Genomic DNA, 13668 nt, shown 5'->3' with positions numbered 1-13668 from the left:
GTGGAACTCGGGAAGTTGCTGTCAGAGATAACCCACTCCTCCACATGGTGCACTGGAGCAGACCTTAGGCTCAGCACTGAAATTAATGCAAAGGCATGAAGTTGCAGTACTTCCCACTAGTTCTCCACTAAAGACGGCAGTAAAAGTTAGGGTTGGTGCATTCAGGAGTAAGTGAATTTTTAACGGCGTGATAAGCAACAATTACTGCCAAAAGAACCCCTATGGCCCTGAAAATTTAATTTTACAAGTGCGGAGTCGCAGTCCTTCAGAAGTTAATGGCCTAGAAATTAGTGTGGCCCTGAAAACGGTGTGGGGGTCACGAGGCTCAATCATCCCGCACCCGTTCAAAGAAATGTAGATATCACGCCAACTTCTTGCTGCCTGCTGATTGGCATGATTGTGGCGTTCAGCCCAGAGTCGATCGTGCTGATGGGAGACTAAACACTCAGCAGGCGGCTAGCACCAATTAAAGCTAACATGAAATTCTTAAAGGCCGCTGCACCTTGTAAGGTGGGGGGTTGCATTCAGCCTGCAGCAGCTCATTCTACTGGCTGGGGAAAAGAGGGAGAGGAGGAAAAACAACAATTAAACAACATCTGTCACCTCTCTAATACAGCAGTGAATGACGAACTGAGAGATGTTGTAGATGTCGTCTGCTCCGACCTGGAAGGATCCCCACATGAGGAAATTCAGGGCCACAGGCACCTCCACAGCCACTAGCAGCGCTGTCCTTGCCCTGGTGTGAGGCTGCAGGTCTGGTTGCAAGAGCTGGCAGCGTTCAGTGAGCACATCCTTCGTAAAGCCTCACACACTACTCCTGGCTCAGGTTTAGGTAAGAGAATTGCTCCCAGAAGACTCTAGGTGGGTAAAGCTTCCCTGCTGAGAGCCCTTCTCCCCCTCCTCCTCCTCCCGCTGCGAGCAGCTTGTCCTCTTCTTCGCTGCCTCTGCTCCATCTCTCTGTCATACTGCAGGCCGAGGGAGAGGACAACTAGCGCACTGTGATATTTTCACAGAACACAGCACACACAGCTTCCTAACATGGCAGGCAGCTCTCTTGGAAGTCTCCGGAAATCTGCCTAGTTCTGTTTATTATTAACCCTGCACTTGCAGTACACAATACGTCCACATCCACAGTCTGAAACTACAAACATTACACTTCTCCCTCCTTAATGAAAAAGCCATCATAACAAACATCATACATAACTTTCAGGTTTATACATAACACAGGATATAAACTTTTTTTTTCCATATTTACAAATTTAACTTTATCACTTGTTTTCTGTTTCGAAGAGGATACCTTCGCTCTTGAACAGAATCTTCCAAACATGGTGTCGATTTCACACTCATTTGAGACTCATTCTGAGGAACGTTTTCCTCCATGGAATTTCCCTGATTTTCATTTGAACACACTCTAACTTCAGGCTCTTTGTTTTCCTGACTCGGACTCAGACTTTTATTCGGATTCTCTCCAGGATTTGTTTCCAGTACACTGGATTTAGGATTTGCTACTGGTGTATCTTTGTCTGTTACCTGGTTTGGTCATCCATTTGCAATATACTCATACACCTTTGGCACCACTGGGTTATGTTTGGTTGCTCTACCAATCTCTTCAGCTGTGACTGGCAGTTCATCAATGTATGAAAAATAAAACACTTCTTCCCTATTGGGTGTAACTTGTGATGGGGAAGGCAATCTAGACATTGCATCAGCATTACTGTGATCAGCTGATCGTCTGTATTCAATATTAAATGTATATGCTGACAAAATCAAAGCCCATCTCTGCATTCGGGCTGCAGCTAATGTTGGAACTGGGGACTTTGGATGGAGGATTGCTGTAAGGGGCTTATGGTCCGTAACGATGGTAAGCTTGTGACCGTGCAAGTATTTGGGAAACTTCTTGACCCCAAAGCTTCCCTTTCAATTTGTGCATAGTTACTCTCACTGGCATTGAGAGTGCGTGAAGCAAAAGCAATTGGTCTCTCCTCCCCACTACTTAATACATGAGAGATTACTGCCTCAACTCCATATGGAGAGGCATCACATGCTAGCTTAATCTCCTTCGATATGTCATAGTGAACTAACATGGTGCTCTCTACCAATTTGCTTTTACACTCCTTGAATGCTGTATCGCATTCTTTTGACCACTTCCAATGGACCTGTTTTTTCAAAAGTTCATTCAGTGAATGTAATACTGTAGTCAAATTTGGTAGGAACTTCCCATAATAGTTCAAAAGACCCAAGAATGAACGAAATTCAGTGATATTCCTGGGAGTGGGTGCATTTCTAATTGCATCCAATTTTTCCATGGTTGGATGTAAACCATCTTTGTCTACTCTGTACCCTAAGTACTCCACTGAGTTTTTAAATAACTCACACTTACGAGCAGACACTCGTACTCTGTGCTTCTCTAGCCGTTTGAGGACTTCATTCAATATGTTATTATGAATTTGCCTATTTGGTGCTGAAATTAGTATGTTGTCCAAATAACATACTACCCCTTCAATACCTTGCAAAATCTGGTTCATCACCACTTGGAATATGGCAGGGGCGGAAGACACTCCAAACGGTAGCCTATTAAATTGATATAGGCCTAAATGAGTATTTATAGTCAAACATGACTTGTACTCCTCATCTAGTTCAAGCTGTAAGTAGGCATTCATAAGATCCAGTTTTGAGAAGATCTAACCACCTGTCAGTGTTGTGAACAAATCTTCTATATTCGGCAATGTATTGGGGACATTACCCTCTAGAACCTGGTTTATGGTTACCTTATAATCACCACACAATCTTTCCTTACCATTGGACTTAGGTACAACAACAATGGGTGTAGCCCAATTACATCGATCTATCTTACAAATAATGTTCTCAGTCTCTAGTCTTTTGAGTTCTTGCTCAACTTTCTCCTGGAATGCATATGGTACGGAACGTGGCTTGTAGTAAGCCGATCTAGCGTCCTTCTGTACCCTGACACTTGCCTTGAAGCCTTGGATCAGACTGCCCATTTCGCAGAACACCTTCGGATACTTCTTGATAACCTCATCCGTTGATGAAAATCTCGCTTCCACACAGAAAATCTTACTCCAATCCAGCTTCAGTGAGCTCAACCAATTTCTTCCTAGTAAGGCAGACTTGGCTCCTTTCACTACTATTAGAGGCAAGTTCTGAAATTGATCTTTATATTTCACCGGTACGGAGATACGACCTACCACAGGAATTTTCTCTCCCGAGTAGCCTCGCAGCTCTATCTTGGATTTCTCCAGTTGAAAATCACGCAATTTTTCGCGGTATAGTGACTCCGGTACTACACTCATGGATGCACCCATGTCAATTTCTATTGGTATCTTGAATCCCGCAACATCTATGTGGATTTTGATGCTTTCCGAATCGCTGTCTGTTAACCTCGTGCTCCTGATGACGTGTAACTCTAACATCTCCTCGTCCTGTTGTTGTTCTTCCATGCTATGTAGTCTCTTTGGATTTCTACTCATAGCTTTGAACGCTGGACTCATAGCTTTAAAAGCTGGTTTACCCTTCAGTCAGCATGCCTTTGCAAGATGCCCAGTCTTTCTGCAGAAGAAACATTCTATCTTCACATATGGAAAACTTTGAGCAATGTGTTGTCCCAGGCACCTATAGCACGACTTCGATGCTCTGTTAGAATTTCCAGTTTCTGAGACTTTGGGCCCCCATCTTTTACTTTGAACCTGCAGGTGATTTACCTCGGTTGACTGGCGACCATAATCATTATTTAATTCTCGGGAATATTGTTGCCCATCGGTCTCGCTGTCTGACAAGCAATCTTAAAAGTCAAGTCATCCGTCGTCAATAACTTCCTTCTGATCGCATCATTTTTCACCCCACAAACAAAACGATCCCGTAATGCTCGGTTTTGAAAGTTTCCAAAATTACAGTGCATCGAAAGCTTTTTTAATGCTACGATGTAATCACTGATACTTTCATCAGCTTTTTGATTCCAAATCCCGAAACGATAGCTTTCAGCAATTTCTAACAATTTGGGGTTATAGTGCTGCTCCAGCTTCATTAAAATCTCTTTAAGCATTGTGTCCTTTGGCTCGTCAGGCACAAGCAGATTTACAAGGGTTTCATATAATGTCGGACCCGCCTCCGATAAGAAAAATCGCTTTCTTACGTGCCAACACAGCCTGATTCTGGACTGCATTGTCTGGAACTTTGATTATGTTATTTGCAATGAAATACATTTCTAGCCGATCCACAGACACTTTAAAACGTTCCCATCGTGTCTATATTCACCCAAATGTCCCAATCCACCTGCCATTTTAATCTCTAGCTGTTCACACCGTGTGCTGTATTTTACCTCGGATTTTGTAGCTTTTTTCAAAGACAGAAACTTCCAAAGTCTCTCTGTCAGCTGGCTGAATCCTTCCCCAACAAAATTTCAGCTTTAAATCATCTGAAAAATCCCATCTCAATCGCCAAATGTGATATATTCATAGAGCACAGCAGACACAGCTTCCTAACATGGCCAGTAGCTCTCTCGGAAGTCTCCGGAAATCTGCCTAGTTCCGTTTATTATTAACCCTGCACTTGCAGTACATAATACGTCCACATCCACAGTGTGGAGCTACAAACATTACAAGCTTACAGACATTACACGCACCCATGACTGGGAGCAAGTGCACGCTGATTTACACCACAATCTGCCTATACAATTTGCTCCAGCGCATGCTCCTAGCGCCCGCCCTACTGCCCTTACCAAGATGGCGCCCACATCGGCACGCACTAGATGTGTGTGCACGTGGTGTGGATGTCATTTCTGGCACAAAACGGCACCCATAGCAATGAAGTTTCAGGTGCTACGGAGCCTAATTTCCAGCTCAGAGTCTTGGAGATTTAAAAAACAAAAATGATTATTTTTTACTTTTTCTATTTATCTCTTTTATCTCTTTCTCTTAATCCCATCTGACTTTCCCAACCTTTATTTTGCACTGTGGATTATTTAATTCCAACTTTATACTTCCTGGTTTAGACTCTGCGGGCTGGATTTTGCCAGCGCTCAGAGGGTGGGTTCGGAGGCAGTAACAGATTGACAGTGGGGCGGTATCCCACTCAGCGGCAGTTGGTGAGAGGCGGGAGCAGCGTCGGAGCGGCCTATAAAGGCCCAGCGGGAGCTCGAGAGCCAGCGGCAGTTGGTGAGAGACGGGAGCAGCGTCGGAGCGGCCTATAAAGGCCCAGCGGGAGCTCGAGAGCCAGCGGCAGTTGGTGAGAGGCGGGAGCAGCATCGGAGCAGCCTATAAAGGCCCAGCGGGAGCTCGAGAGCCAGCGGCAGTTGGTGAGAGGCGGGAGCAGCGTCGGAGCGGCCTATAAAAGGCCCAGCGGGAGCTCGAGAGCCAGCGGCAGTTGGTGAGAGGTGGGAGCAGCGTCGGAGCGGCCTATAAAAGGCGTACTTGTGCAGCTACAGCGGGAGAGAAAGCAAAAAAGAAGTAGAAAGGAATCAAAAGGTGACGTCACAGCCAAGGGGGTAAGTGATTGGCTGGTGATTGGTGAGTAGCTTTTCTTTTTATTTTTTATATCAGTAAGTAAACTGTAACATTGTTGTTACCAATTTAAGTGTATCTAAGGTTTAAGGCATGGCAGGAGAGCTCGGTCACGTGATATGCTCCTCCTGTACCATGTGGGAACTCAGGGACACTTCCGGTGTCCCTGACGACTACGTGTGTCAGAAGTGTATCCGCCTCCATCTCCTGACGGACCGCGTTACGGAATTGGAGCTGAGGATGGATTCACTCTGGAGCATCCACGATGCTGAGAATGACATAAGTGTCACATGTAGTGAGTTGGTCTTACCGCATGAGAAGGATCCACAGTCAGCTAGGGAATGGAAGACCAGCAGGAAGAGTAGTACAAAGAAGGTAGTGCAGGGGTCCCATCTGGTCATCCCCCTGCAAAACAGATACACTGTTTTGAATGCTGTTGAGGGAGATGACTCATCAGGGGAGAGCAGCAGCAGCCAAGTTCATGGCACGGTGGCTGGCTCTGTTGTACAGGAGGGCATGAAAAAGAGTGGGAGAGCGATAGTGATAGGGGATTCAATCATAAGGGGAATAGATAGGCGTTTCTGCAGCCGCAATCGAGACTCCAGGATGGTATGTTGCCTCCCTGGTGCAAGAGTCAAGGATGTCTCCGAGCGAGTGCAGGACATTCTAAAAAGGGAGGGAGAACAGCCAGTTGTCGTGGTGCACATTGGTACCAACAACATAGGTAAAAAAAGGGATGAGGTCCTACGAGACGAATTTAAGGAGCTAGGAGCTAAATTAAAAAATAAGACCTCAAAAGTAGTAATCTCGGGACTGCTACCAGTGCCACGTGCTAGTCAGAGTAGGAATTGCAGGATAGCACAGATGAATACGTGGCTTGAGCAGTGGTGCAGCAGGGAGGGATTCAAATTCGTGGGGCATTGGAACAGGTTCTGGGGGAGGTGGGATCAGTACAAACTGGATGGTCTGCACTTGGGCAGGACCGGAACCAATGTCCTAGAGGGAGTGTTTGCTAGTGCTGTTGGTGAGGAGTTAAACTAATATGGCAGGGGGATGGGAACCAATACAGGGAGACAGAGGGAAACAAAAAGGAGACAAAAACAAAAGACAGAAAAGAGATGAGTAAAAGTGGAGGGCAGAGAAATCAAAGGCAAGACACAAAAAGGGCTACTGAATATAAAAGGGCTGCAGGAGGGGTCAAAACTAAAAATCATGGTTTAAAAACTAGGATGAAAACACTCTACCTAAATGCACGCAGCATTCGAAATAAAGTAAATGAGTTGACGGCACAAATCATTACAAATGGGTAAGATTTGGTGGCCATTACAGAAACATGGTTGCAAGGTGGCCAAGACTGGGAATTAAACATACAGGGGTATCTGACGATTCAGAAAGATAGGCAAGAAGGGAAAGGAGGTGGGGTAGCTCTGTTAATAAAAGATGATATCAGGGCAGTTGTGAGGGATGATATTGGCTCCAATGAACAAAATGTTGAATCATTGTGGGTGGAGATTAGAGATAGTAAGGGGAAAAAGTCACTGGTCGGCGTAGTTTATCGGCCCCCAAATAATAACTTCATGGTGGGGCGGGCAATAATCAAGGGAATAATGGAGGCATGTGAAAAAGGAACGGCAGTAGTCATGGGGGATTTTAATCTACATATCGATTGGTCAAATCAAATCGCACGGGGTAGCCTGGAGGAGGAATTCATAGAATGCATATGAGATTGTTTCTTAGAACAGTATGTAATAGAATCTACAAGGGAGCAAGCCATCTTAGATCTGGTCCTGTGTAATGAGACAGGAAAAATAAACGATCTCCTCGTAAAAGATCCTCTCGGAATGAGTGATCACAATATGGTTGAATTTGTAATACAGATTGAGGATGAGGAAGTTGTGTCAGAAACGAGCGTACTATGCTTAAACAAAGGGGACTACAGTGGGATGAGGGCAGAGTTAGCTAAAGTAGACTGGAAACAAGGACTAAACGGTGGCACAATTGAGGAACAGTGGAGGACTTTTAAGGAGCTCTTTCATAATGCGCAACAAAAATATATTCCAGTGAAAAAGAAGGGCGGCAAGAGAAGGGATAACCAGCTGTGGATAACCAAGGAAATAAAGGAAAGTATCAAATCAAAGACCAATGCGTATAAGGTGGCCAAGGTTAGTGGGAAACTAGAGGATTGGGAAAATTTTAAGCAACAGCAAAGAATGACTAAAAAAGCAATAAAGAAAGGAAAGATAGATTACGAAGGTAAACTTGCGCAAAACATAAAAACAGATAGTAAAAGCTTTTACAGATATATAAAACGGAAAACAGTGACTAAAGCAAATGTTGGTCCCTTAGAAGATGAAAAGGGGGATTTAATAATGGGAAATGTGGAAATGGCTGAGACCTTAAACAATTATTTTGCTTCGGTCTTCACAGTGGAAGACACAAAAACCATGCCAAAATTTGCAGGCCACAGGAATGTGGGAAGGGAGGACCTTGAGACAATCACTATCACTAGGGGGGTAGTGCTGGACAGGCTAATGGGACTGAAGGTAGACAAGTCCCCTGGTCCTGATGAAATGCATCCCAGGTTATTAAAAGAGATGGCGGAAGTTATTGCAGATGCATTCGTTATAATCTACCAAAATTCTCTGGACTCTGGGGAGGTACCAGCGGATTGGAAAGCAGCTAATGTAACGCCTCTGTTTAAAAAAGGGGGCAGGCAAAAGGCAGGTAACTATAGGCCAGTTAGTTTAACATCTGTAGTGGGGAAAATGCTTGAAACTATCATTAAGGAAGAAATAGCTGGACATCTAGATAGGAACAGTGCAATCAAGCAGACGCAGCATGGATTCATGAAAGGGAAATCATGTTTAACCAACTTACTGGAATTCTTTGAGGATATAACGAGCATGGTGGATAGAGGTGTACCGATGGATATGGTGTATTTAGATTTCCAAAAGGCATTCGATAAGGTGCCACACAAAAGGTTACTGCAGAAGATAAAGGTACGCGGAGTCAGAGGAAATGTATTAGCATGGATAGAGAATTGGCTGGTGAACAGAAAGCAGAGAGTCGGGATAAATGGGTCCTTTTCCGGTTGGAAATCAGTGGTTAGTGGTGTGTCACAGGGATCAGTGCTGGGACCACAACTGTTTACAATATACATCGATGACCTAGAAGAGGGGACAGAGTGTAGTGCAACAAAATTTGCAGATGACACTAAGATTAGTGGGAAAGCGGGTTGTGTAGAGGACTCAGAGAAGCTGCAAGGAGATTTGGATAGGTTAAACGAATGGGCTAAGGTTTGGCAGATGGAATACAATGTCGGAAAGTGTGAGGTCATCCACCTTGGGAAAAAAAACAGTAAAAGGGAATATTATTTGAATGGGGAGAAATTACAACATGCTGTGGTGCAGAGGGACCTGGGGGTCCTTGTGCATGAATCCCAAAAGGTTAGTTTGCAGGTGCAGCAGGTAATCAGGAAGGCAAATGCAATGTTGGCCTTCATTGCGAGAGGGATGGAGTACAAAAGCAGGGAGGTCTTGCTGCAACTGTATAAGGTATTGGTAAGGCCGCACCTGGAGTACTGCGTGCAGTTTTGGTCACCTTACTTAAGGAAGGATATACTATCTTTGGAAGGGGTACAGAGACGTTTCACTAGGCTGATTCCAGAAATGAGGGGGTTACCTTATGATGATAGATTGAGTAGACTGGGTCTTTACTCCTTGGAGTTCAGAAGGATGAGGGGTGATCTTATAGAAACATTTAAAATCATGAAAGGGATAGACAAGATAGAGGCAGAGAGGTCGTTTACATTGGTAGAGGAGACTAGAACTAGGGGGAACAGCCTCAAAATACGGAGGAGCCGATTTAAAACCGAGTTGAAAAAGAATTTCTTCTCCCAGAGGGTTGTGAATCTGTGGAATTCTCTGCCCAAGGAAACAGTTGAGACTAGCTCATTGAATGTTTTCAAGTCAAAGATAGATAGATTTTTAACCAATAAGGGAATTAAGGGTTACTGGGAGAGGGCGGGTATGTGGAGCTGAGTCCACGACCAGATCAGCCATGATCTTATTGAATGGCGGAGGAGGCTCGAAGGGCTAGATAGCCTACTCCTGTTCCTAATTCTTATGTTGTTCTTATGTTGAACCTGCCTCCGTGTAAGTTTCCCAAGTGTCGGGTCTGCCTGCCCTTTACAGACCTGGCACTGAGAGGCAGGTGAGTCAATTGAGTTAAGAGGGTGTTTAAAGGTAGTTGAACACCATTTTATCACCTACTAACCATTTTTCCAAATTTTTCAGGAGGTCCACATCGCTCTGGGATCACGTCAGGTAAGTAGGTCGATTTTTCAACAACTCTCCTTTGCATTGAATAGATGACAGTTACAAATGTTGTATTAAAAACTACCATTTCACAGCTGTTCACTTTCCAATGTTAGAAGCTAAAGTCTTCAGGATTTGGAGCACACTTTTGAGCTTTCAGAAGGTTGGAAGTGTTTGGAGTAAACTCTCTAACAACAGTCACATCCTTGGAGCAACCTCTCTCATCATTGACAGATCGCTTCTGTCATCTCAACTTCAGCAGCTATCTATGCCAGCAGCATCAGTGCCCTTGAAATAAAAAAACTTTTTCCTCAGAATCCCACCACGATCAGCCCAATACCATCATCACCAGGCACATCAGCAGCACCAACAACAACACCAACCTTCTCCGCAATCACCTGATGCTGCACAGGACATCAGCACCTGACCACATTGCTGCTCGGGAGGCCAGGGATGACCTCGCCATGGCCAGATTTACTTCAGTTGATGCTGTACACCCTGACTACCACATGTGCCAGGTTGGCACCAGCCCACACCAGCTCCATAAACCACCCCCGCAATTCCCAAGCCATTCCTTTCATACTCATCAGCATTGCGGGTGGTGCCCTTATGTCTCACCATAACTTACTAAGCCACTTCCAAAGGCGCACACAAATCTGTCCAAGAAGGCAAAGGGGGAGAAATTCGTGTTGTTTACACCTCCCGGGACGCAAACAACTTCTCGCCCAGGGCCACTATTGCCTCCCATGAAATTCCGCAGGAGGTGTAAACCAGTAGCGCCCCTGGCTGCTGCGCCGGGATGACGCAGCGACCCATTTTCACCCCGGAGCGAAAATTTGGTAGCGTCACGTGAGGCCACCAGCTTCGCGGGTCGCAATCCGGGCCACACCCTGCCCACAGGGTCGCGATCTGGGCCACACCCAGCTCCGCGATTCGGGCCATACCCTGCCCGCGGGATCGCGATCTGGGCCACACCCAGCTCCGCGATACGGGCCACACCCTGCCCGCGGGGTCGCAATCTGGGCCACACCCAGCTCCACGATCCGGGCCACACCCTTCCCGCAGGGTCGCGATCCGGGGCCACACCCTGCCCGCGGAGTCACGATCCGGGCCACACCCTGCCCGCGGGGTTGCGATCCGGGCCACACCCAGCTCCGCGGGGTCGCGATCCGGGCCACACCCAGCTCCGCAGGGTCGCGATCCGGGCCACACCCAGCTCCGCGGGCCGCGATCTGGGCCACACCCAGCTCCGCGATCCGGGCCACACCCTGCCCGCGGGGTCGTGATCCGGGCCACACCCAGTTCCGCGGGGTCGCGATCTGGGCCACACCCAGCTCCACGATCCGGGCCACACCCTGCCCGCAGGGACGCGATCCGGGCCACACCCAGCTCCGCGGGGTCGCGATCCGGGCCACACCTAGCTCCACGGGGTCGCGGTCCGGGCCACACCCAGCTTCGTGGGGTGAAAATTAATGGGGATATGCGGCACACACTTTTTATAAAATGGCCTTGCTTTGTACAATTCGCGGGGTCCGTGTCGCGATGTTGCAGCCCGGCACTTTGTTCTGTGCTGGGCTGCTGCCACGGCACCCCTTTCCCTGGTGGTGAAGTGGTGGCCCCTTCTCTCCGATGCATAGTTGGCAGCGTGCCCTCCCGTTTAATGGACGCCGGATTAGAGCAAGTTTCCACTCAAAAGCCCAAGAAAACTCTGCACGCAGCTGTCAGCAAGCTGAAGGGCAAGCGCTCTTCCTTCACTGCTGACCACAAAATCTGGGCCATTGTTTTCCAGTCCAGTGCTGTAAAATGAGCTATCTTTTTTTTCCCTTCAGGGTTATTATTCAGGTTAAAAAGCAAACAAAATCCAACACTTTATTTTCTACAAAATGTTTTATATCTGCTGTACATAATATTAGCATATATAGATGAAGTATGTACTTCTAAGAGGATTTTTGTTTACTGCTATTTTTTATGCAAATTAAAACTAATTCTACTCAGTTGTGTGAAGAATAGCTACAGATTTACTTTGTCCACATTAAGTCACACCGTCTGATGTTCATTGAAATATGCATAACAATACATCACCTCAAATGATGTCCTCAAAACATCACTGTACGACTTCGATATTGTGTTGGCATCTTCATCATGAACTTTTTGGTTTGAAGAACTGATTGCCTCATAACCTGCTGAAGCAAAGCACGGGGGCAAGAATGTCAATGTTGTTGACGTCCATATATAGTGACCTCCATTTCTTTTTCCTGATTCAGAAGCTAAAGCCTTAGCAAGGAACAATCATGCTTATCACCATTAAAATGTTATTTGTACAGTAGGAGGCCAGTGAAAGGAGATAAAAGAATGTGGTCTTGGCCACAACGGAGGTTAATAATCCAGATCAATTGAAAGGTTTCAGAATGGGATACAAAAGCAAAATACTGCGGATGCTGTAGCATTTCAGGATGGGATAGCCTTTTCTGCCAATATTTTCTCCCCTCCCTCACACTGTTAAAATCTAATCTAGGGTGTGATGTGAACCTAAAGCCTCTTAGTGGTAGTGCAACTCTCTGCCAGAAGAGCTCCCAGAAATATGCCTTTAACAAATAAGCATACAATATACATATAAGGTGACCCGTGTATGACAATTTCCCAAAATCCACTCAAAACAAAAAATCTGTCGCTCACATAAAATGGAGAAGGAAACCAAAGGAGATAAAATCTATAAAAAGATTACATTTAGCTCAAAAATTGGACAAAAAATTCAACTCTTGTGTTTGAGTGTGGTGCCTTGAGTGAGTTCGGATGGGTCAAATATCATGGTTAAACGGATTCCCTGATATTCAGCCTCTGCTACATACTGGAATCCTAATGCAAGTTTAGTGTTGGTGCAAAGCAATTCCAGCTGTGCACTGACACTAAACTGGCAGCGTAAATCCCGAGTCTGACCTGACTCTGGAGAGAAGTGGATTAGGTTCCCTGGAGGAGATATTTTCACACCATTCCAGTCTGACACCACATGGAGGGTAAATCCAGCGTAGTGTCATATTTGATTTGCAAATTTCTCAGGTCCATTGGACACTTTGCAAAGCAACTTTAATTTAAAATGTTTAATAATTCTCCCATCCTCTCCTTCTAAACACCAAAAGGTGAATTTGCATTCTGGCTGTAAGTGTTAGTGCAAAGGAATTCACTGCAAACTGATACTGCAGTTATAAGCCTGAATCTGGAGTCAGATACTGACCTGAAATTGGAATGAAGCTTTGAAGTCAGTTCAGGTCCCTGAAAAACATTTTTAGCTTCACACTGATGCTAAACATTTGAAATTTGAATGCACCATAAATTTGTAAATTTTGGAGATAACTCTACCCACTTCAATAGGGTCTGAAGTCAAAATAAGCTGAAAATCACTACAAAAGCGCAGCTGTATCAGACCCGTGTCCTGCCCATACTGTTGCACGGATCTGAAATGTTGATTTTGCTTAAGAAAGAGAAAGACTTGCATTTATAGTACCTTTCACAACCACTGGACATCTCAAAGTGCTTTACAGTTAATGAAGTACTTTTGGAGTGTAGTCACTGTTGCAAGACATCCAGAGACTGCAAGCATTTAATTTGTGCTGTCAGAGGTGACAGCTGGGAATTAGATTGCTCAACTTCGTCTGCAACACAGATGTAACGAGAACCAGACTTGAGAAGATTGAAGTCATTGTTAATCATTGTCGCCGGGCATACTTTGGTCACGTCACTCGTCTCAAAGACAAAGTTCCCATAAACTGGGCACTGAAGATTAAAATTGAAGTCAGGAAAGGACACGACCGGCTCCAGATTGGACGCGGCCAGGGAAT

The 13668-nt window shown here is 45.6% G+C and overlaps 1 protein-coding gene across 1 annotated transcript in view; it reads right to left on the bottom strand.

The window, feature by feature from the left end:
- trpm6 (transient receptor potential cation channel, subfamily M, member 6) overlaps nt 1-13668 on the bottom strand; it is a 238131-nt gene that overhangs the window by 44311 nt on the left and 180152 nt on the right. Inside the window, exon 30 of the mRNA XM_070867525.1 lies at nt 11915-12015. Within this exon, the coding sequence (XP_070723626.1) occupies nt 11915-12015 (101 nt within the window). The remainder of the gene's footprint in view (nt 1-11914; nt 12016-13668) is intronic.

This window comes from Pristiophorus japonicus, chromosome 1, assembly GCF_044704955.1.
Source record: "Pristiophorus japonicus isolate sPriJap1 chromosome 1, sPriJap1.hap1, whole genome shotgun sequence".
Taxonomy (NCBI): domain Eukaryota; kingdom Metazoa; phylum Chordata; class Chondrichthyes; family Pristiophoridae; genus Pristiophorus; species Pristiophorus japonicus.
The sequence above is the reverse complement of the archived record's forward strand: the minus strand, read 5'-3'. Positions and strand labels throughout refer to the sequence as shown.